This window comes from Pelobates fuscus, chromosome 9 (assembly GCF_036172605.1).
Source record: "Pelobates fuscus isolate aPelFus1 chromosome 9, aPelFus1.pri, whole genome shotgun sequence".
NCBI lineage: Eukaryota > Metazoa > Chordata > Amphibia > Anura > Pelobatidae > Pelobates > Pelobates fuscus.
In genome coordinates this window covers 156423569-156446808 of record NC_086325.1, presented here as the reverse complement: position 1 = coordinate 156446808, position 23240 = coordinate 156423569, and the positions used below count along the sequence as shown (strand labels likewise).

At 40.4% G+C, this 23240-nt stretch overlaps 1 protein-coding gene across 1 annotated transcript in view; it reads left to right on the top strand.

Moving 5' to 3' along the window:
- VAV2 (vav guanine nucleotide exchange factor 2) overlaps positions 1-23240 on the top strand; it is a 237879-nt gene that overhangs the window by 195627 nt on the left and 19012 nt on the right. The window contains exons 6-15 of the mRNA XM_063433483.1: positions 1906-2004; positions 4473-4541; positions 5502-5602; positions 12335-12434; positions 13136-13231; positions 17317-17385; positions 17847-17933; positions 18779-18864; positions 18950-19082; positions 22971-23080. Coding sequence (XP_063289553.1) covers positions 1906-2004; positions 4473-4541; positions 5502-5602; positions 12335-12434; positions 13136-13231; positions 17317-17385; positions 17847-17933; positions 18779-18864; positions 18950-19082; positions 22971-23080 — 950 coding nt within the window. The remainder of the gene's footprint in view (positions 1-1905; positions 2005-4472; positions 4542-5501; positions 5603-12334; positions 12435-13135; positions 13232-17316; positions 17386-17846; positions 17934-18778; positions 18865-18949; positions 19083-22970; positions 23081-23240) is intronic.

Here is a 23240-nt window from a genome sequence, read left to right as displayed (position 1 = left end):
CCTTTCATATTTAACCCTTTATGGGGCTTCTACACATACAATAAACTTTGCTGGTATCAGACAAAGTGTAAACATCTCTAATGAGACATGAAGGGGTGTTTTATAAACCCCTAAATACTTATTAACCCTAAATAGGGCTATAACACAAACAAATTACCATGCTGGTATCAGCTAAAAGGCACATTTCTCTGATGAGACAGGAAGGGGTGCTGCCCCTACATACTTATAAACTCTTGATAAGACAAACATGGGGTGGCTGGCAGCAATGTAACATAGCTGTGTGATACAAAAATCGTATACAAGCACAAAATAAAGTACAGAGCTTAGAGCAGCAGTGGCTTAGTATCTAACAGCTCAAAATACATTGTAAAAACAAAGAGAAAGTTACCTGCCTAGGCACTCCTACAGTGGCCTCTCTTCAGACGGCCATTAGAGTTGCTTCCTGGGGCAGTGCTGCACAGTGTCTCCACACTCTGCATGGGAATGCTGAACCTTCCCCTGCTGAACATTCCCCTATGAGGAGATGTCGATTGGCCAGCGCGGCTTTTGGCTCCGCCACCGCCCTGCCTCATTGACTGAGATCATCAGAATTGACAATCTGAACCATTCCAATGCTTTCTTATGGGAGGCATTGTGATTGGCTGATATAATCCATTCTGATGATGTCAGCCAAGGAGGTAGATCAGGGGCAAAGTCAGTGCTGGTGGAGTTAGTGCAAGCAGACCCAGCAGTCTCTTCTATTCATTGTTCAGACAAGAGCCAATCTGCTTCCTTCAAAGAAGTGGAGGTTTAATCAGTAATGCACTTAGAATGGCTGACCTGAATTAATTGAAAGCACCCCTCTCTTTATTTAATTCATCTCCTCTTCAGTGATCATGGACTGCCCCGATGAGCCATCACATCCTCTACTTCTCCCCGACTCTTAATGTCCTTACAGCATTCCCTTAAAGAATCCCACCCTTTAACCCCTGACATGTCATTATTCCCTTTTATTCCAGAAGTTTGGTTAAAGTGACACTTTAAGCATCAAGACCACTTTAGCTTAATCAAGCAGCTTTGGTGTAAAGATCAAGCCCCTGCAATATCACTGCCATTCAGGAGTTAAATCACTTTGTTTATGCAGCCCTAGCTACACCTTCCATGCATGTGATCTACACAGCCTCTCTGCAGATTTCCTGTACAGTGAGATCTATTTTTTTTAAAAACTTTATTGCACAGTTTGTTTATAATTTCTTATATCCTGCGCCGAACCTCCTGTATGTGCTTTAAAGTTTAAATTACAGAGCAGGATATAATAAACTTCTAAGGCAAGTTAACATCTGATTGAAAATGGAACCACTGTTGCAGGATGTTTGTCAATCACAGCCAGGGGAGGTGTGGCTATGGCTGCATGGACAGAAACAAAAGTGATTTAATTCTTAAATGGCAGAGAATTGAGCAGTGAGATCTCTACATCAAAACTGCTTCATGCGGCTAAAGTTGTTTTGGTGCTAAATGTATTACTGGATATTTAGCTCTATATTTCTGACTTTATTTAATCAACCAAAATCCATTACAATGTCTATAAAATATATGATATAGAATTGTTTGTGGTACGCAAAACAATTACGCATTTGCTGGTGTTTTTGTGACTTTACTTCTTAAATGTTATAAAACAGAAATGTGCTCAGGTTATATTTTTACTGTTAGATTTGTTTTTTGTTGGTGTTTTTTTTTGTGTGAGATGCGGCTTAGTACTTACATGTGTTCACAACAATTTTAGTCTATTTCAGAACGGAGAGAACACATGTCTGTTTGTTTGTACTGGCGGTAGAAAATAAAATCAATTTCTTACCTGGCTGTGTTCCTTCTCTGGCGTAACATTCCTGTTTAGATACTGAAATACATTTCTTTTCTTTTCCTTAGAAAATGGGCATGACCGAAGATGACAAAAGGAATTGCTGCTTATTGGAAATCCGAGAAACCGAAGACCGGTACTACAGAACCTTAGATGATATCAGAGCTGTGAGTCTCAGGTCTATTGATGCCGTCCGTCCACAATTAAGTGGGTGCTTTGAATGGCGGGTGAATGGATGGATTATTTCTGCCGCTGTGAGATATTCCGGCAGCATCAATCCCGTTTGCACGGCACAGTTGCTCTAAATTATTCATAGCATATTGCCATTCGCTCCTTTAAATTTAATTTCCATCTATTTTCTCACAAAGCTCTTCCCAGTGCATTGAAGGTTTAAAATAGTCCTCCTGTGCTTTGCACTGACTGACTTAGCACTTTATATATTACATCTTGACAGTCCACTCTGTTCTGGGGCGCCAAGGTGACCCATCACAGGAATTAACCCACAGTCTGTCTGTTAGATTGTGAGGATGGGATCTGTCAGACATATTATGCCAGAAAATATATCCCACCATTATCCTTACAGAACGCAAAGCTGGCCAGCACTACCATATAAGTGCCTTTAAACTTTTTTTATTTATTGTGGATGTTTCCAACCCAAAATCAGAAAGTTTGTATCGAACGTCAGATCATAAAAGCCGTGCCTATTAAAGGGAAACCGTTCCTTCTCAAGATTTTTATTATTATGCTTACTTATGCCCTATTTTTGGCAAATATGTATTTATGAGGTATCAATAATAACATTAAATGTAGAAATCCATACCCCTCTAACCTGCAACGGGGGGCTTCCATCTTGGTTCCTGTCAGTCATTGCGATAAGCTCTGTCTTTTGAACCTGGCATTGAGAAAGCAAACAGAGAAGAGGAGAAATTAAACAATGTTTCTATTTCACTTCCTTCTCATTTGCAAGATGTGCCTTGGCTATGCCTTGTCTGAACTGGAAGTCAATCGTCAAATCTTTAATGCACCTTAAAATGGCAACAGAATATCACATGAGAAAAGGCTAAAGTAACTTAAAGGTGATTTTTAAAACATATTTTATTCAGTAGTGGAATTACCAGAGAAGTAACAATTCCCCTTTAAATGCAACAAATCAGGATTTTGTAATGGAAAAAAGCTGTAAGTGCACACAGACTATTAAAGAGACACTAGAAGTGCCAGAATACAAAGTCAAAGTGACGTCAGAGAGAATTAAAATTGTATGTCCGGAATAGGTGAATATGGGAATATTGTCCAAGTCTGCTATGTTTTCACTTAATCTATTCTCACCTAAAATTTGTAATTCACTGAATAAACCCTGAAAATATTAAAACAAGAAGAGCGATACAGCCTAGTGCAACAATGACGCATTTAGGTAAATTGTGGATCAGCTGGGCATCATGGGAATTGCCATTTGTAAACACTTGAGGTGTTAGCCAGGACTAATTGATGGAGATGTAGACTTGGGGAATGTTATTTTCTGTTTCAACAAGAGTAGCTATCACGGCCCTGGTGGACAAAACATGTTCATATTTTATTTCCTCAGCTTATGGTAGGATAATCTTCCAGTTCAAGGATCACTAAAGGGTCAGGAACACAAACATGTATTCCTGACCTTATAGTGTTAAAACTGGGCCCCTCATGCCTGCATAAATATAGTAAAAATCTTACTGTATTCAAGCCTGAATCTGTAACTCTGCATGCTATTTGACTCAGAAAAACAAGCAGTCTGCCGACATCATCAGAAGTAGTAGCCTGATCCAATCACAATGCTTCCCCATAGGATTGGCTGAGACTGACAAAGAGGCAGATCAGGGGCAGAGCCAGCATGTTTCAAACACAGCCCTGGCCAATCATCATCTCCTCATAGAGGTGAATTGAATCAATGAATCTCTATGAGGAAAGTTCAGTGTCTGCATGCAGAGGGAGGAGATACTGAATGTCTGGATGCATTTTAGACAGCCATGACCCAGCAAGGATCTCTAACAGCCATCTGAGGAGTGGCCAGTGAAGTTATCACTAGGCTGTAATGTAAACACTGCATTTTCTCTGAAAATAAATGATTTCATGTTTACTGCAAAACGTCTGAAGGGGGAATGATTCTACTCACCAGAACAAATTAAATAAGCTGTGGTTGTTCTGGTGACTAGAGTGTCCCTTTAATACTGCAATTAATTTTCACAAGTTCCTCTTCACCCGTCCCCGAGCAAGCTGTCGGGAAGCAAACTGAAATTTTACATTATGCTATATACACACTCCGTGTTCAATAGGTCATTTGGGAACCCAAGAGATCAGACGATACATCAATCTGTGTGTGAAGCTGGTATGTTCACTGTCTCAGGTAATGGTAGGAGACTATAGGGTGTGGATATAATATAGAGATTCATTTCAGATTCATTCTATTCTTTACAATTCCCCTTTTGAAGGCTGTGTTTGCTTTGATATATTTGTAGGGCATCATTAAACGTCACTTACCTCGCTGCCCCTTGAAGTGTCTGTATCCGATTTGTGATTACTGAATAAATGTATGCAGCATTCTTTAATATGAAAACCATCAGTCAAACATTTTGCTTTTTTTTTTCTTCTTCCTATATTTCAGAATTACATGATTCCTCTGAAACCTTTACTGAACGCTCAGGAGATGGCCACCATCTTTATTAATTTAGAGGTAAATTTATTGAAAAATGATATGTCCGATATTCTGTAACTATTAAAAGGACATTCTAGTCACCAAAACAACTTTAGCTTAATGAAGCAGTTTTGGTGTATAGATCATACCCCTGCGGTCTCACTGCTCAATTCTCTGCCATTTAGGAGTTAAATAACGTTGTTTATACAGCCCTAGGCACACCTCGCTGCATGTGACTTACACAGCCTTCCTAAACACTTCCTGTAAAGAGCCATCTAATGTTTATACTTCCTTTATTGCGCAGTCTGTTTAATTTGGAATTTCTATTTCCTGCTCTGTTAATAGCTTGTTTGACCCTGCAGGAGCCTCCTGTGTGTAGTTAAAGTTCATTTTACAGAGCAGGAGATAAAAACTTCTCAAGTAAGGAAGATCTGATTGAAAATTAAGCCATTTTGTGTTCATGCAGGCTGTGTCAGTCACAGTTAGGGGAGGTGTGGCTAGGGCTGCATAAACAAAACAACAGTGATTTAACTCCTAAATGGCAGACAACTGATCAGTGAAACTTCAGGGACATGATCTATACACACAAACTGCTTCATCAAGCTGTTGTTTTGGTGACTATAGTGTCCCTTTAATAGTTTGGGTTTCTTCTTCTCTAAACCAGGAAATGTAAAAAAAATGCCAATAAAATTACAAATTGTACACCAAAATAGCCATGCCTCAAATATTGTGGATTTTTAGAACTATTCCAGCTCTTCTACTTTGACCTAACATGTTTCAGTTATATTGTTAATTCTTTACACTTTGTGATTCTAAGAGACTTTTTTTTTTTACTAAAATGCAAAGGATCATTGACAATAGTGACATGAATAAGATATAAAGCACATTTTTGTTTTCTAATTAAATAAATTACTTTAATGCATTCACAATGACCGTGTAAGACAATGCAATCTTTTTTGTATTCTTTCTTATTTGATATTTGTTTCAATCCTGCCATAGGAGCTCATTAAAGTTCATTTTAACTTCCTACGAACCATCGAGCTGTCAATCATGTCCGGAGGCAGCACCATCGGACAAGTCTTCTTGGACTACAAAGAAAAGTAAGGAACGAGCATCTTTTGTTGCATTGTGGGTGATTTCCGCAGTGTATCTCGGTGTCCTTACAGTGTTCAGCCGTCGCCCATGTGCTCTTGCAGAAGGTGATGGCAAAAAACACGGAGACCTCATATGTTTTTGACTACATTTCCCATGATGTAAAGCCAGCCTTATAATTCGCAGAGCTTCATCAGGAACATAGTACATGTACAAGCAGATGCTGTCACTGCCTTATGAAATTGGGTGTTTGATCGTAATTAATTTCTGATGATATTGTTAGTGTTTACAGTCCCCACTTTTTCTGTTTTTGTTTTATTTTTAAATACCACTCAGAAATCGTGGCAAAAATAGTCCACTTTTATACCTAGCGCGGCTGCAGTACGATAATGTAGCTGGACTGCTAACAAGAAGAGGGCTGGCTGCTTTTATTGTATAAAAGACCGTAAATAGTGGGCTCATCCCGTTTGGAATGCAAAGGGTTAAGCAGTTGGTACATGCGATTGTGTGTTTGCTCCAGAAACCACACAATAGTATGGGAATGCATGTACTTTTGACGTGTTGAGGTTAATCTCTGAAGACCTGACTCATGCACGAATTATGTAGCTTTAAGGTGAACAATATAACATTCTAGACTAGTCTAGACTGCGATGTACACCTCAGCCTGCGAAACTGGAGAACAAAGGTTTAAATTCCAAATCTCTACTTATACCACTCTATGCAGGTATGTAACCGTATAATGTGAATTAAAAGAATTTAGGGAATGACGTACCTTGATTTGATGCAAAGAAACCACACGGAGTCATCTTGTAGGGAGCCTGTCGCTGCCTGGGAGACGGGTGTATGGGAGAATATTCTTATCAGGGATACCAACTGAAACAATAAAATTGTGCCAGAGGACTCTAGGGACCATAACAACTTCAATTAAATGAAGTGGTTGTGTTGCATAATGTCCCTCTAAATACTAGAGTGCAGGGAATGAGGCAGAGGAGTGGTGATGCGCACAATAACCACGGCCTTTTGTCTGACCCGAGTTCCCTCAATTGTCTCACATTCTGCCTCCTCTCTGCCCTTATGTTACACTTTGTACTTTGCAACAGTTAAAACCGTTCTCTTACTTAAAAGGTTTAAAACGCCACTGTCGAGTTGAATTCTGTGTAGCCCTTGAAGTTCCCAGCACACCTGAGGTCTGTTTGCAAATGTCACCTGCGATTGCTTCCTCGCAGCGAGTCTGGTGGAACTAAAGCAGAACTTTAAGTGTGCAGTCACGCTCTCTTATCATCCGCAGTCTGCCTGATGGCTCCCTGCAGCTCTGAAACGGCTTCCTGATGCAGAAGAGCAGATCATGGCATATTTATCCTTGTTGTTGTTGCTCTTTTAGACCATGTAGAACAATGCAGGTAAAAATTTTAATTGCTGCATTACATTTTCCAGAGGAGAATTTATAGTACCGGTTGCCAAGAGACATACACACATTATTTTATGGCATGCCGTTGATTTTGTTTTTTGGTGTTTGACCCACAATGCTTTGGGTACCCACTAGAACCTGCTGTTCATGTGACACTGGTCATAATAAAGCTTGATGAGAGCCCTAGGAGGTTAGCTGGAGTAAATGGTTAGATTGGTACTGATCCAGTTGTGTGGGAGTTGTCTTGAACAAACCAGGGGAATTGTAAATGTTAGGCCCTTTGTAACTAAACTGGAGAATTCAGATTCAGTTAGTTTGACCCTAAATGTGAAATTTGCCTTGTAAATTCCGATTTGGTGAATAAGCCTGTCCGTACTGTGTATGAGACTGAGCTGGGCCCACTGAGAGCGCAGACGAGATGACCCGTTTGCAACCCTGTAGGACTGAGCTGGGGATTGTTACCGCATATAAGCTCTGAGATATTCCACAAATAACCACATAAAGTGACAGAAATCCCTCTAGAATGTGTCTGGCTAACCTGACTGCTCGCCTTGAAAGCATTACATCTCTTGCTAAAGCCAAATCGACCTCCTGGAGAGGTCTGGGATAAGCTGTCTGGCTGTAGTTCGAGCCGTGAGGAGTTTGCAGGTCTGGGACTGTTTTAGTCCGCAAATGGCATGTATTACGAAGATATTCCACTGCCCTTGTATCATGAGTGAATCCATTCTCTTTTCTGACCCACCCCCCCTTTATACTCTCACACTGAGATCTGTGCTGATCAGCTGGGGACATCATCCCTATAAATCTGTAACCCGTGTGTATAATATACATATATAGGATTATTCAATAAACAAAGAATTGGGACAATGAGTTTAAAAGCACATTTGAAAAATAATTATACCATTCTAACATAACCACGTCTCTACTTTGGTGTAGTCTTATCGCTTCTCGTTTCTTGGTTTGCTAGATATCTCTAACTATGCATTGTTTCACAAAAATAATAATCTATAAATAAAGCTATGAGACAAAAAAACATATCTATTTTTGGAGACGTTGGTTTCTAAGGTGATTAGAACCTGGCCCTGATTTACTCTGGTTTGTGTTCTGCTAATGATGTCTAGGAAGAACCCCATTAGTTATTGTTGAGGATGTTTATTATAAGTAAATGGATAGGGGTGTCTTAAAGGGGGACTCTAAGTATCATGACCAATAGCTCGCAGTAGTGGTTATGATGTCAGCAGTATTCTGGTTTGGCTCCCCTCTGGGCTGTGTGATGGTCCCTGGTGATCCAGTGACACGCTTCGGACTTTGGCAGAAGCCGCGACCGTTGCCATTCATTGGCTGAGAGCCTTAACTGATCACTCTCAGCCAATGACTGATGTCATGGTGTAAAGTAACGTTTGTTGCACAGAATAACTTCAAATCATTATATGATTATTGGCCTTTAAAAATAAATGACATTAACCTCTTGTGGGCCAACAATGCTCTTTCCAAAATTGAAAGTACGTACTACCCTATATAGCTCCCTGTCCTAAACAAGGGGCCTTCTGGAAATATAATATAGGAAATATTGGTCAAGGAGTGCTTATGGGGATGTTGATCTCCAACCTGCAAACAATGAATTCCTCATAATTTATTAGAGATACAGTGAAGGCCTAAACTCAGAAAAATAAATCCTAATAATGGGAGACCAGTCACCCCAGCAGTACTGAGTGTAACAATATATTTCTGTAATAGGTAGACACCACCTGTCCGTCCACCATCTTTATGGTTTGATCTGTGTGTCCTACAACACTGTTACATAGTAACCAAAATAAGGCAAAAAACCCACCTTGGAACAAATTCTTCTAGACAACAAAATGACTGTAAAATGTCTCCTTGGATGTAAAATCTGTTACCCAGCAGATGTTGAGGTGATAAGCGGTGTATTCTTCTAACACGTCTGACCTACGGTTGGCAACCACCAGTGCTTGTGTACATGCATATATTACCCCTACTCTAGTCCCCCCATTTCATGCCATGTCATATTGGCATAGTGCAATCCCTATAGATTGACTTAATCTCAATTAAGTTGTTATGGTGGATGGGAGTCCCTTAAATCTATTTTGAACCATCTGTGTCCTTGGGTGCCCGTCTGCACTGCTGCCTCCTTGTAGGAAGTAATGGCTTGGGGGCTTCCCTATTTTGGGTTGATTTCTGTATATGAAATGATTTATTTTTTTTGCAGTTTTGTGTATATTTATTATAGTTTTATTTAATACAAATCGCCCATATTTCAATATAACTCGTCTTACTTCTCGATCAATGCTGTCTGGCTATGTGTGGATCGCCATCTAGTGGTTTCCTTAAAAATATCACATTTGGGCAGTCTGTGTCTTTATTATTTAATGTTTGTTTTTTTAATAATCCTTTTAATTTGTAATCATATTACATTTTTAGCCCTGCATTTATCGTATAGCATTTGTGCGGAATTTATTATTTTATATATATATATATATAATTATACAAGCTGCAGTTTGCCCCTTTTTTTTGTCGGATAAGATTATGCAATGAAATCTTCTTTCCCTTTTTTAAAATAAATTTAGATCCCATACATAAATGAAAAATTTATTATAATATAAAATATGCAAAAGGTCACTACAGGAGAGATAAATAGTATTATATTTTCAGTTGCAGTAAGTGCAGTCACTTGCATTTAGCATTACTGTCACAGGAAAGTAATTTCAATATTATCGCTAACATAGTTAATTTAGCCAATAATAGGTAACATAGTTGGCAGACAGCCAGTGCTATAATCTGTATATCTCTGGAAGTGTAGGATATTGCACAGCCCTGCTTTAGAGCATACAGATTACTGTAAACAACCTCTCTTGGGGCCCCCTTTAAAGCCCCTAAAACAAGGCACGTAGGCCTTGACTTAATAAGCTTGCCAAGTTATTCAATACTGTTCGAAAAATTCCCATAGACGTTAATGGTGATGTCAGTAGATAAATAATTTGCAACGTTTTTCTAACAATATTGAATTATTTGGCAAGTTTATTAAATCAAGGCCTACGTGCCTTGTCTTAGGGGCTTTAAAGGGGGCCCCAAGAGAGGTAGTTTACAGTAATCTGTATGCTCTAAAGCAGGGCTGTGCAATATCCAATACTTCCAGAGATATACAGATTATATCACCAACTTGTCTGGTTACAACTAAATGTCTGTTCGTCCACCCATTGTAAAGCGCTGCGGAATTTGACGGCGCTCTATAAATATCATCATAATAATTTGTAAATCGTATTAAATTGAGGCCATGAACTTTTATTGTGGGGACAACTGGGCTTTAACTCGGGCCTCAATCTCCTAAAAAAAATTCCGTCAAATTAAATGCGTTTGTTTGTAGGGTAATATTATAGTATTGTGTATAAATATAGGCAAGAGTTGTGCAAAATCAGTGTAGGAATTTCTTATATGGGAGGATTGGATACTGAAATGACTAATAATACTTTTGATAAATCACATATATTATCCCCCGTGGCACTCCATGAAAAGTGTTTATGAACAAAAGTCCACACAATTTTTGTGTATACATCATTTTCGTTACACTGTTCTATCCCACATGGTTTAGCTGGCTGGTTCTATTGATTCATTTCAGCAGCACAAACCGGGTGCAGTATACCTCGTAAAACATACTCCGTGGTGCAGTCCGTCACATCTGCATGAGCTTGATTAATAATATACTCTGCGGAAACAAACCTGTAAAATCAAGCTGGTAATATTTGTTTTTACAAAGTTAAACCCATTCTCCGCACTAATCTTTCTCCAATTATCTCCAATATCCTTTGACAGCTTCATAATTAGACTCTTTGTTCTTGTGTGTATTGCAGGAAACGAGACTGCGTCTTATTATCTCGCCAGTAATGAGCGCATTCGTTGTGATATCATTATTATTCTATGACCCTTTTCTTTTTAATGTACAGAAGTTCGCGGTTTACGTTTTTCCATTACATCAACCTCAGAATAGTTTGAGATCTCCCGTGACGATTTCGAAGAATTTTTTTTATTTTTTTTGGTGTAATATTGATGAATGAAATATACATTTTTGTTCACCAAGGGGTTAAACTCTGTATATGCAGGTTTTCAAAGAGAAATGACCAATTCAAATCACTGCAGTGATCGTGGTGCTTGGTGTAAATCTTGTTGCGGTTTGTGACTGTGTTGTAAAAAGAAGACTTGATTTTTATTTTTTTTGTGTGTGTGGGTGTTTTTATTTTCTTGTTTAATCGACAAAATTGTAATTTATGCTACATGGAAGATCAAGGGTAATTGCAGTGAACATTTGTACGAGACCCAGAACAAAACATTGCAGAATTAAAGTCTATAAAACACAGAAGGTTGGGATGAAAAATATAGTGTTCTTGAGCCAGGAACTGTGCCAGCTCGTTAAGAGTGAGAATGCAGAAGCTGTCATTTATTGGCACTTGGTAACGATGTGTTTTTGATCCACATTCAATGTACAAGATGCTTTATTACACCACAGCGTATGAGATGCTTAATTATAAGAAGGTTTTTTTTTTTTCTTTTTTGACGCGGGCAATAGTACGTACTTTGCTTTTTACATTCAACTTTTTGGTGTCCTTCCCAGTTTGTTCATTTGAGCTTTGGAAGATGAACAGTTGGTTTAAAATTGTTATTTAAAAAAAAAAAAAAAAAATTGTTATTAAGACCCACATTTAGTTCTTGTAACTGTTTTCTTGGATTGGCTCACTGCCTTGCGATGTTTCCAGCATACAGAGAACATGCTCCCTTTCCATATCCTGATCTGTGTTTAGTAGAGGGAGGAGATCACTTGGCTGCCTCTTCTGCAACAGACAAATTAAAATTGGTCATCAGACCTCCCCCAACAGGGCTCCCAAAGCGTGCTGAGCTTGCGTTTTGTCAAAGCAAGAAGTTGAACACTTAACTCTTTGTCTGCCGGTGGGTTTACACCTATCTCCTCTCCAACACCCCATGAATTGAAGTATTGTATGCAATGGTAAAACGTGTCCAACTGAATGAATGATCCATACATCTGAATGTTATGCCTTATTTCTGTTAACTAAAACATGGTCATCAATTTAAATAAAACCATATTGTAGCTTCATACCAGATCTTACCTTTCTTGTCAATAGCACACCTTGCCGCAAATTGAGATGTTGGGGGAGGGGGAATAAATACTAATGAAATGCGTGGGATGCCCCATTTAAAAGAGAACTTTAGAATGATATGGTTAGAATTTGGAACTGAATATGTATGTTTGGGGTAACAATGAAAAGTCTGCGCGCTTTACTAATCTGTTTTACTTTGTCTTCAGGCTGCTAATCTATGGTGAGTACTGCAGCCATATTGAATATTCCCAGAAAACATTGGACCAGTTGATGGCGACTCGGGAGGACATTAGGCTAAAGGTCGAGGTGAGTCCCAGACAAGGTCGCCCATTAGTAACCAACTAATTATGGCTCTTGTCAGCTAGCAGGATGGAATATTTATTATATTTAAAAAGAGTTTTGCGCAGAGTAAATATATGAGATTGAATTGGTTTGTCTATGCTTTTAAAAACACCGACCTCCATAAAAGATCACAGACTATCTTGCAAGGTGGGCAACAGGTATATAGATTGAAAGTCAGACTTGTTTAACTTGTTCTGTCGTGTTTCAATGAAAGCCAAGATGGAACTTTGTTATTCTCTCATGGAGTACATCATTTGCTTATAGGCCTGTGCAGGGATCATTTCTCTTTTCACTGATAAAATAGGTTTTAGAAAAGAAAAAAAAAAAAAATGATTTCAGGCAAGGTAGCATTAATCATATTTGTAAATTTGTATTGTTACCCCAAAATGTTTGTCAAAGTAATCCGTCCTATCACTAGTGTACCTCTAACATTTCTGTCTAACTAATGTTTCTTTTCATATACCTCCACCAAAATTGGGACAGCTATAGTATAAATCTGTAGCATTAAATATAATGACAATAACTCCTTATTACAATTTGAGTACGTTATATAGTTTGTCTTGTTTAAGGCTATTGGGTATAAACTATATATGGGTATAATTTCTGAAATCTCGGTATTCTGTATGTACAAACTATGCTCACTTTCTGTTTCTCTGATATCCTAGGAATGTTCGATGAAGGTTCAAGATGGGAAGTTTAAATTGCAGGATTTAATGGTGATCCCAATGCAAAGGGTGCTAAAATATCACCTTCTACTGAAAGTAAGTCTGTAATTCAGAAGGGAAAATTTATTTTTGTCTGGTTATAAGTAGAATAAAATATCATAATTATGTGCTCATTGATTAGTTTAAATGTTTAAAACGTTATGAAAAATGGAAAAATAAACAGAAAAAGAAAAAACCAACACCTCACAAATGAATTACCAATGAAAAATAGCTGTAGACGACCATCTTTTCTTCCAACATATCCTCACTAGTGATGTACCGAACGGTTCGCCGGCGAATAGTTCCCAGCGAACATAGCGTGTTCACGTTCGCCACAGCGGGCGAACACATGCGCGGTTCGATCTGCCCCCTATTTGTCATTATTGAGTAAACTTTGACCCTGTACTTCACAGTCAGTAGACACATGCCAGCCAATCAGCAGCACACCCTCCCTCCCAGACCCTCCCACCTCCTGGACAGCATCCATTTTAGATTCATTTGGAATCTAATTATTTTAATTTTTAATTAATTAATTAATTAATTTATTTTAAATTATTTATTTTTCTAGTGCATGGAGGTATAACAAATGAGCATGTGGTACCCCAACGGCATTCCTCATGTTTTTCAAGTAACAATTGTAACAATAGGGTATATGTTAATACCCTAGTCTGCGCGGAGCCCTCCATGGGTGAAGATGGATTCATTTTTTTTTTTGCGCTCGGGTTTTTTATTTTATTTTTAAGTTCGACGGGTATGATGGCTTTTTATTTGGCCTTTTTGGGGCTGAAAAATGAAGATTTTAGAAAAAAGAAGACGTTGAATACTAAGTTGAATTTTACTTTACAGGGTAGTAATTTTATTCCCCCTCACTATTTTTTAGGGTGAGGGGGGTAGGTAGGGGCTTTTTTTATTTGGGTGTGTGACTAGGGGCTTGGGGACCCCTAGTCACCTTTGATGGGGGTGGGGGGGGATTTTCATTTAGGACCCTTACCCGCAGCTCAGGGGTGGTGGCCGGGGGGAGTAGGTGTCATCCCCCCCCATTATTCTTTTATAGGGCCCCCCCCACCCGCAGCTCAGGAGCCAGGTTACTCTGTATATAGAGGGAGCCATGTTTACACTGTATATAGAGGGAGCCATGTTACTCTGTATATAGAGGGGAGCCATGTTTACACTGTATATAGAGGCAGCCATGTTACTCTGTATAGAGAGAGGAGCCATGTTTACACTGTATATAGAGGGGAGCCATGTTACTCTGTATATAGAGGGAGCCATGTTACTCTGTATATAGAGGGAGCCATGTTACTCTGTATATAGAGGGAGCCATGTTACTCTGTATATAGAGGGAGCCATGTTACTCTGTATATAGAGGGAGCCATGTTTACACTGTATATAGAGGGAGCCATGTTTACACGGTATATAGAGAGAAGCCATGTTACTCTGTATATAGAGAGGAGCCATGTTTACACTGTATATAGAGGGAGCCATGTTTACACTGTATATAGAGGGAGCCATGTTACTCTGTATATAGAGGGAGCCATGTTTACACGGTATATAGAGGGAGCCATGTTACTCTGTATATAGAGGGAGCCATGTTACTCTGTATATAGAGGGAGCCATGTTACTCTGTATATAGAGGGAGCCATGTTTACACGGTATATAGAGGGAAGCCATGTTACTTTGTATATAGAGGCAGTGGCGTACTAAGGCGGGGGCGGTCCGCCCCGGGTACCACTCACTAAGGGGGTGCCCGGGGCAAACTTTCGCAGGGGCGGCGAAATGCCAGCCCTGTGTCTCGTGTAAAGGGACCAGCCGCTAATAAGACTATCTACCCGAGTTTCCGATACAGCAGCAGCAGGGTCCTCTGTTCTCGCGATCCGCGAGAGCGTTGCTGTGGGTTGCCATAGCAACGCTCTCGCGGATCGCGAGAACAGAGGACCCTGCTGCTGCTGGATGGGAAACTCGAGTAGATAGTCTTATTAACGAGCATGGAGAATACTGGGCCCCTCCAAACTGCCCAGTGATGCTGTGCCACCGGACCACCAGTCGAGGAGGACGGGAGGGACAGGTAAGTGGCAGCACTTATTCCACACAACATACACACACACTCTGTAGAGTGTGTGTAGTGTGTATGCAGTGTATGCAGAGTGTGTGTGTATGTTGTGTGGAATAAGTGCTGCCACTTACCTGTCCCTCCCGTCCTCCTCGACTGGTGGTCCGGTGGCACAGCATCACTGGGCAGTTTGGAGGGGCCCAGTATTCTCCATGCTCGTTAATAAGACTATCTACCCGAGTTTCCCATCCAGCAGCAGCAGGGTCCTCTGTTCTCGCGATCCGCGAGAGCGTTGCTGTGAGTTGCCATAGCAACGCTCTCGCGGATCGCGAGAACAGAGGACCCTGCTGCTGCTGGATGGGAAACTCGAGTAGATAGTCTTATTAACGAGCATGGAGAATACTGGGCCCCTCCAAACTGCCCAGTGATGCTGTGCCACCGGACCACCAGTCGAGGAGGACAGGAGGGACACGTAAGTGGCAGCACTTATTCCACACAACATACACACACACTCTGCACACACTGCATACACACTATACACACTGCACACACTCTACAGACACTGCACACACTCTACAGACACTGCACACACTCTACAGGCACTGCACACACACTCTACAGACACTGCACACACACTCTACAGACACTGCACACACACTCTACAGACACTGCACACACACTCTACAGACACTGCACACACACTCTACACACACAGTTAAACGGGGAGTTTGGTCTGTCACTGTGAAGCGGGCGTAACCCTTACACTACCTGATCGATACAACATCATACCTGATGTTTTAAAGCACGTTATTCCAAACAATTTAGGAATGTTAGGTGATTTATGCCCTTTATGGATTAAAACCAGACTCTGCATTAACTATGTAATTTTCCAATGGAGTTTTGCCATGGATTCCCCTCCGGCATGCCACAGTCCAGGTGTTAGTCCCCTTGAAACAACCTTTCCATCACTATTGTGGCCAGAAAGAGTCCCTGTGGGTTTTAAAAATCGCCTGCCCATTGAAGTCTATGGCGGTTCGCCCGTTCGTGAACATTTGTGGAAGTTCGCGTTCGCCGACGGAAAATGTTATGTTCGTGACATCACTAATCCTCACTTTACGTCTGTCATCGACTTCACAAGGGAGGCACAACCCATTGCTAACTGGAATATATTATATTAAGAGTAAAGACCGTGTGTTTTTATTCCTAAAGAAAAAAACAAAACTTTGGTGCTGATTCACTTTTCGAGATGAATGGCAGTAATGTACAGTGTGCAGCACTAGCCCAGGAAGCATCTCTAGTAGTCATCTGAGGAGTGGCCAATGGAGTTATCCCTAGGCTGTAATGTAAACCCTGCATTTTCTCTGAAAATAAATGCTTTAATGTTTACTGCAAATAGCCTGAAGATGGAATGAGTCTACTCATCAGAACAAATACAATAAGCTGTAGTGGTTCTGGTGACTATAGTGTCCCTTTAAGTGTCAATGGCATTTAAAAAAAAAAAAATCTCTTTATGTAATTTTGAAAGCGCAAAATCATAGCAAATCCTTAGCTTGAACCTAATAAGGGAACCTATTTTTATTTATAACCCCTACTAGACCCCCGGTGTTGCAGGCAGTGGGTGCAGAGTTCCTGGGTCCAAATTTTAAAGACCTGATCAGCAACCCTTTTTGTTATGCTAAATACTGCATTTAAAGGATAGGAATGGGACTGCATTGGTTAAATTGGTAACCTCTGGGACAGAACCATGAAAGGTGCTGGAAACAGCAGGTGGAGTTGCAGAGATGCGATCTCCCTGCAGGTAGGTAATTGAACGTTGCTGTATCTACGAGTCGGCTATCTCTCCCGTACATACAGAAGAAAACAATCCCATTGAGAGTGAAGACTTGCACAATGACTATATCCAGACTTGTAGCCTTCTGTGTATCTCTGTATGTGTATATTGGTTTTGTCATGTCGAAATGAATGGTTCTAGATTATTGCCAGATGAGTTGGTTCCTGCAGGTGCCTGGGGAAGATGTCGATTAACACCAGACCGTGCTCTTTGTACGGATGTGACGGCTTAGATTGTGAATCACTTCATGTCTCTTTGCAGGAACTCCTGAGCCATTCAATAGACTGCCCCGAGAGACAGACGCTAAAAGAAGCTCTGGAAGCCATGCAGGTAAAAAATACACAGCCAGCACGTTTCAGAATATCACAATAGAAATGCAGCTTCCTACTGTATAACTTAATGCTTTCACAGCCAGAATGATGGTGAAAACAAAACATATTCCCTCTATCTCGCAGGATTTAAAAAAAAAAAAAATCAGACTAGTCAAGGGGGACATTTCTGGTGGCAATCCAGTTCCCATAATGTTTTGCCAGATGTGGCGGACCACTTAGTGAAAATTGAATTCATTAATAACGTTTTATAACTAGAAATTGCTGGTTATAGTCTTTCCTGGTTTTGTATTGTCATGCATTTTATATAAATTAAGGAATGCTAATTTATCTTTACATGAAAACAAAGAAAAACAAGCTATAGTTTGGATACATTTCTAAAACATGTCAATAAGCGCAATTTGTTGGAATATAGAACTGACGGTGTGTTCCTGTTTCACCTGACACAATGTTTTGTTGTAGGACTTGGCTATGTATATTAACGAGGTTAAAAGGGACAAAGAGACATTGAAGAAGATCAGTGAATTTCAGAATTCTATAGAAAACCTGGTGAGTTAACACAACCGTGGGTGCCAAATAAATAAATAAATCCACAAATCTGTTCATTAATTTGCTGTGTACCAAGTGTGGTGCACTGAACCTAACTGCAGCAGGGGGATCTTACCGTCATAATTTAGACCAGCTTCAGAGGAATTTGAGGGACTTGGCTCTGCAGAAGAATTAAAGGGAGATTGCGTGGAACCAAATTCACAGGAGATCCCTAGCAGTGCCATGTGCCATTTGAATTTGCTAGGTCATATCTATGAGAGGTTCTGGCATATTGATGTGAACATTTTAGACAAGGTTATAAAAGCCATATTTTTCACTGATATATTGTAGTGGTCATGGTTGCTGGAGTCTGCGTGTGAAGCGTTTCGCAATAAAACATTAGACATCCCGAGTTTAACCCCTTAGCAGCCGGCAATTTAACACCACCTCCAGCAGCATCTTTGGGGGCGTCACAAGCCAGTGTGGAACTTGATTACCTGGGCTGTCCAATGTCAATTCTGTGCATATTTTCATGCACAAAGTGGCATTCATTGGCTGAAAGCGGACAGCTGACTCTCTCTTCCAATGAATGCAAGTCACCAGGCAAGGAGGGAACCTCGGCGCTGGGTGGGAATCCAGGTAAGTGGGCAGGCCATTGCAAAACTATGTGCTCCATTACCGGGAAACAAAGCCAGTACTTTGCACATCAAAACCACTAGAGGTTTGATGCTTGGAATAACCCTACAAGTGTTTTCTAATTTTGAGATAGATGGCACTACAATTCATTTTCCACCTGTCACTTTGTCATGTTTAAAATTTGGTTTTAGATTCACTCAACTTAATTTCCTCTGTTATCTTTTCATTAGCAAGTAAAACTGGAAGAGTTTGGGCGACCGAAGATAGACGGGGAATTGAAGGTCCGTTCCATTCTCAATCAAGCCAAGCAGGACAGGTGAGAAGCGAGGAATTGGATTTTTCATATACACCGTTTTTGATTTGATGGAATGTAGTAATGATTATTCTATTTTCCCATGCAGGTACCTGTTTCTTTTTGACAAAGTTGTAATTGTCTGTAAACGAAAAGGCTACAGTTACGAGTTGAAGGAAATTATCGAGCTGCTCTTCCATAAAATGTCAGATGATCCCATGAACAACAAAGACATCAAGAAGGTACACATTCCATTTGATACTCTTCCACATACGGCAATGATTCTCATACCTGTTCTCGAAAGGCTAACACGATAAGGGATTTATGGGTTATCCAGTTATATTCAAAATTCGATACTTGCCTAGCGTGTCCACTGTCTCCTCTTCACATACTAGTTTATGGTACCCTTACAGTACCTCCCTAAAATGGCACTGTTATTTGCCAGTAACTGTAATGACATTTTCCCACGTGGCTGTTTACGTCCCATCTTTATCTGGCTGTAATGAAGTATTTAAGGATCACTGACATGGCAATTATGACAGTCCTGCTTTGTAGTAATGCAAATTCTGTTTATACATTTTGTTAGCCAAAACCATTTGACTCTGTGAAACCGTCAGTAAACTTTTAGTGGCAAGCGTTCCTTAAAACCAGAAAATATACAGGTTTGGCCACCAGAAATGGATGCACACAGAGTGGCCAGATGCCACCTAGAGAGTGGCAGACATGATCTTCAGATACATAGAATTTTGAATCTTTATATCCGACAGACATTCTGTGACCCCATTTTTTGACATTATGTATATATTTACTTTTTCAATGCTAGTACATTTCTATACCTGTCTAAACTACTAATACGCTTAGATTGCTTTATACGTATTTAACAAGTTATTTCCACTTTGTTTCCATTCACGCTTTCCTAGTCCTATGGGAAAATGGTAAGATGTCAATAAAATGTTTTGTCTTCAAAGTGTGATTGTGGTTCCCATCACGTTAGCAGAGATCCTTACATTGTATGGCTCAGAAGGTATTTCAATGTAAGGCTTTCATTTCAGATCTGTAGTTTTGCTGTCAAAGGGGGAACTGTTACTTCACAGGGATTTGAAAACTTTTTACAAAAGTTGTTCTGCTAAACGTAATATGACCTATTGGGCAAAAGTGCCGGGCAAAGCTCATGCCTCTTCTGACATCAGCAAGGGCCTTGCACAGGCCAGTCTAAGGCTTTTCATAGAGAGGTCTTTGACTGGACCGTTTTGCTGGCTCAGATGACACGTGCGCTCCGAGCTCTAGGTGGGAGGGAAGGAGTAGGGAGCGGATTTAAATGTAAAAAATGTATATCAGCTGTGGGGGGAGGAAAGCAAGAGCAAGCTTCCCCTTGCAAGTGCGCTGCCTACAAGGTAAAAGTTAACATCTATCGCCAGTGCGCTGATAGGAATAGCTTTTCCCCAGGACTGATATTAGGCAGCCTGGGACAGAGTTGCGGCCTGTCCACATCACGTGTGCCGGGGTTATAACTAACCCCCTGCACAAAAGTGCAACCAGAAACACTGCATTTCAGATTCCTACCACCATGATCACTTCAAATCACGTGCGCAGTCAAGGTGGTTGGAGTAACCCTTTAAATGTAGGAATCTACGGTGTTGTATTTCCTGTAAGTGAGTGCCTCCATCTTGGATCCCTGTCAATCATTGATGTACATTTTGCCCTTTTCTCTCATTTAACATAGCAAGTGAAGGAAGAAAAACAGACAGAATGTATCTATTCCTCTTCCTCCAGAGCAATGTGTGCCTTGGCTGTGCCAGGACTGAACAGGATTGAGATGTCAATTACTAAATCATTATTACACATTGAAACTAAATAACTAAGACACGTTCTAGGTGATTTTCAATGTTTTATTCAATTATGTAATTTCCAGAAAAGTGACAGTTCCCAGTAAACGTGACCCTGTCATGTCAGGTTATTTTTCATCGATAACCAGTCCTAAAGCAATGAACATATAATTAATCATAAAGATATGCTATGTTTGAGGAACACTATAGGGTCAGGAAAACAAACATGTATTTCTGACCCTATAGTGTTAAAAACACTGTCTAGCTAGCCCCACAGCCTCCCCTTGGATTGGCTGAGATTCTGATGATCTCGGCCAAGGAGGCAGGCCAGGGGCGGAGCCAAACGCCATCCTGGCCAATCAGTATCTCCTCAGAGATACATTGGATCAATGTGTATCTATGAGTAAAGTTTAGTATCTGCATGCAGAGGGAGAAGACACTGAATTTCAGTGACACTGTGCAGCACTGCCCCAGGAAGCACCTCTAACAGCCATCTGAGGAGTGACCAGTGGAGTTATCACCAGGCTGTAATGTAAACACTGACGTTTCTCTGAAAATACAGGGTTTACTGCAAAGAAGTTGCAGAGAATGATTCTACTCACCAGAACAAATAAATTAATCTGTCCCTGTAATACTCATGTCCTCTCAAGGATTGCCACCCCCAGCACGACACACTGCCCCCAATCTTCTATTTACAGAACCTCTGCCGCACGATTGGACGTGCTTGGAAACACTTCTTAAAGCAGGGCAAACTTCCTCCCTAAAACCAGCATGCTGGCTTCATTACCAGCTCATTGAAATCAATCACTTTGCGTTTATACTCCTATAGCAAGTTAACCCTTTAAGACCGGAGGGCGTACTATTACGGCCTATTTTAAGCGGCTCTAAACGCCGCCAGGCGTAATAGTACGCCCTCCGGTCTTTTGTTACTTACCCGGTCGCCGGCGATCGCGGTTGGGGGGACTCCCAGGGAGCCCCCGCAGCACGTCCATCCTCCTTCAGCCCCCCCCGGGCCATTTGAGAGTGAGGTCCTTGCGAGGACCTCACAATCACATGGCCGGGTTAGCTGGCTCAGGCATTGCCAGCAGGGGGACTAACTGTAATGACAGTAAGTCCCCCTGCTGGCTGGAAATAAAATAAAATAATCAGTGTAAAAAAAAAAAAATATATATATACTTAGATCATGGTATATATGGTAGCCCAAGAATGAAAATTACCCCTATGATGGCATACCATTTGCAATAGTAGACAACCCAAGGTATTGCAAACGGGGTATGTCCAGTCTTTTTTAGTAGCCACTTAGTCACAAACACTGGCCAAAATTGGCGTTTTTTGCATTTTTCACACACAAACAAATACGAACGCTAACTTTGGCCAGTGTTTGTGACGAAATGGCTACTAAAAAAGACTGGACATACCCCATTTGCAATACCTTGGGTTGTCTACTATTGCAAATGGTATGCCATTATGGGTGTAAATTTTATTCCTGGGCTACTATACAGTCCCAAAGGCAACGTAACTAATCTGGCGAATTTTAATTTCAAATGTAACGTTCTATATTTGACCCTGTAACTTTCCAAAACACCATAAAACCTGTACATAGGGGGTACTGTTTTACATGTGAGACTTTGCTGAATACAAATATGCGTATTTTAATGCAGTAAAAGCAAACAGTATTATGACATTGACAGTTAAAACGTCATGTAGAACTAAACAAATAACAAAATGTCTTATTTTCTGCCATTTTTTTCATATTAAATTATGTTTCATAGCTAAATATTCGATATTAAATGAAATCCCTGTTTCCCCTGAATAAAATGAAATATAATAAGGGGGGGTGTATTTAATATGAAAGAGGTGAATTACGGTTGGACAGACATATAGCGCAAATGCCAGGTTTTGTTTACGTTTTGTTTTGTTCACAACGTGTACATTTGGCTCCGTCCTTAAGGGGTTAAAGACTTAAGCTTGTTAGAGTTACAATCACAGCAACTACAGCACGTTTGATGGATAAACCTGTAGCACTCCTGCTTACTTTGCACTCAAATGTCAACATATAGAGCCGCGTGCTTTCTGTATAAAGTGAGAAGGTACCATATTTTTTGTATATTTGTTACATATGTGCTTGGTGACTGCATGTTATAATCCATGGGAGGGATACCTGTTTTTTTAACTAGCCGTGAAATACCCATATCTGCAAGGAAATGGTGAAATATTACCAGCTTGTTCTTTATTGCAATATGTGCTGCGACTAAACAGTGCAGGTTGCCTCAAGCTTGACTTTTGGTCCTTTTTCCTCAACAGTGGTCCTATGGATTCTTTTTAATTCATCTACAAGGGAAGCAGGGTTTCCAGTTTTTCTGTAAGACAGACGACATGAAGCGGAAATGGATGGAGCAATTTGAAATGGCAATGTACGGAATATTAACATCTCTATATCTACACATCTAGAATTGGAATAATCAGTGCATGCATACCAATGTTATAACCTAGTACTCTGTGCAACCAATGGGAGACGAGCAAGGAGAAGGGGTATCCTACTATTGGCTGCAATAAGTTATACCTCAAGCCGCC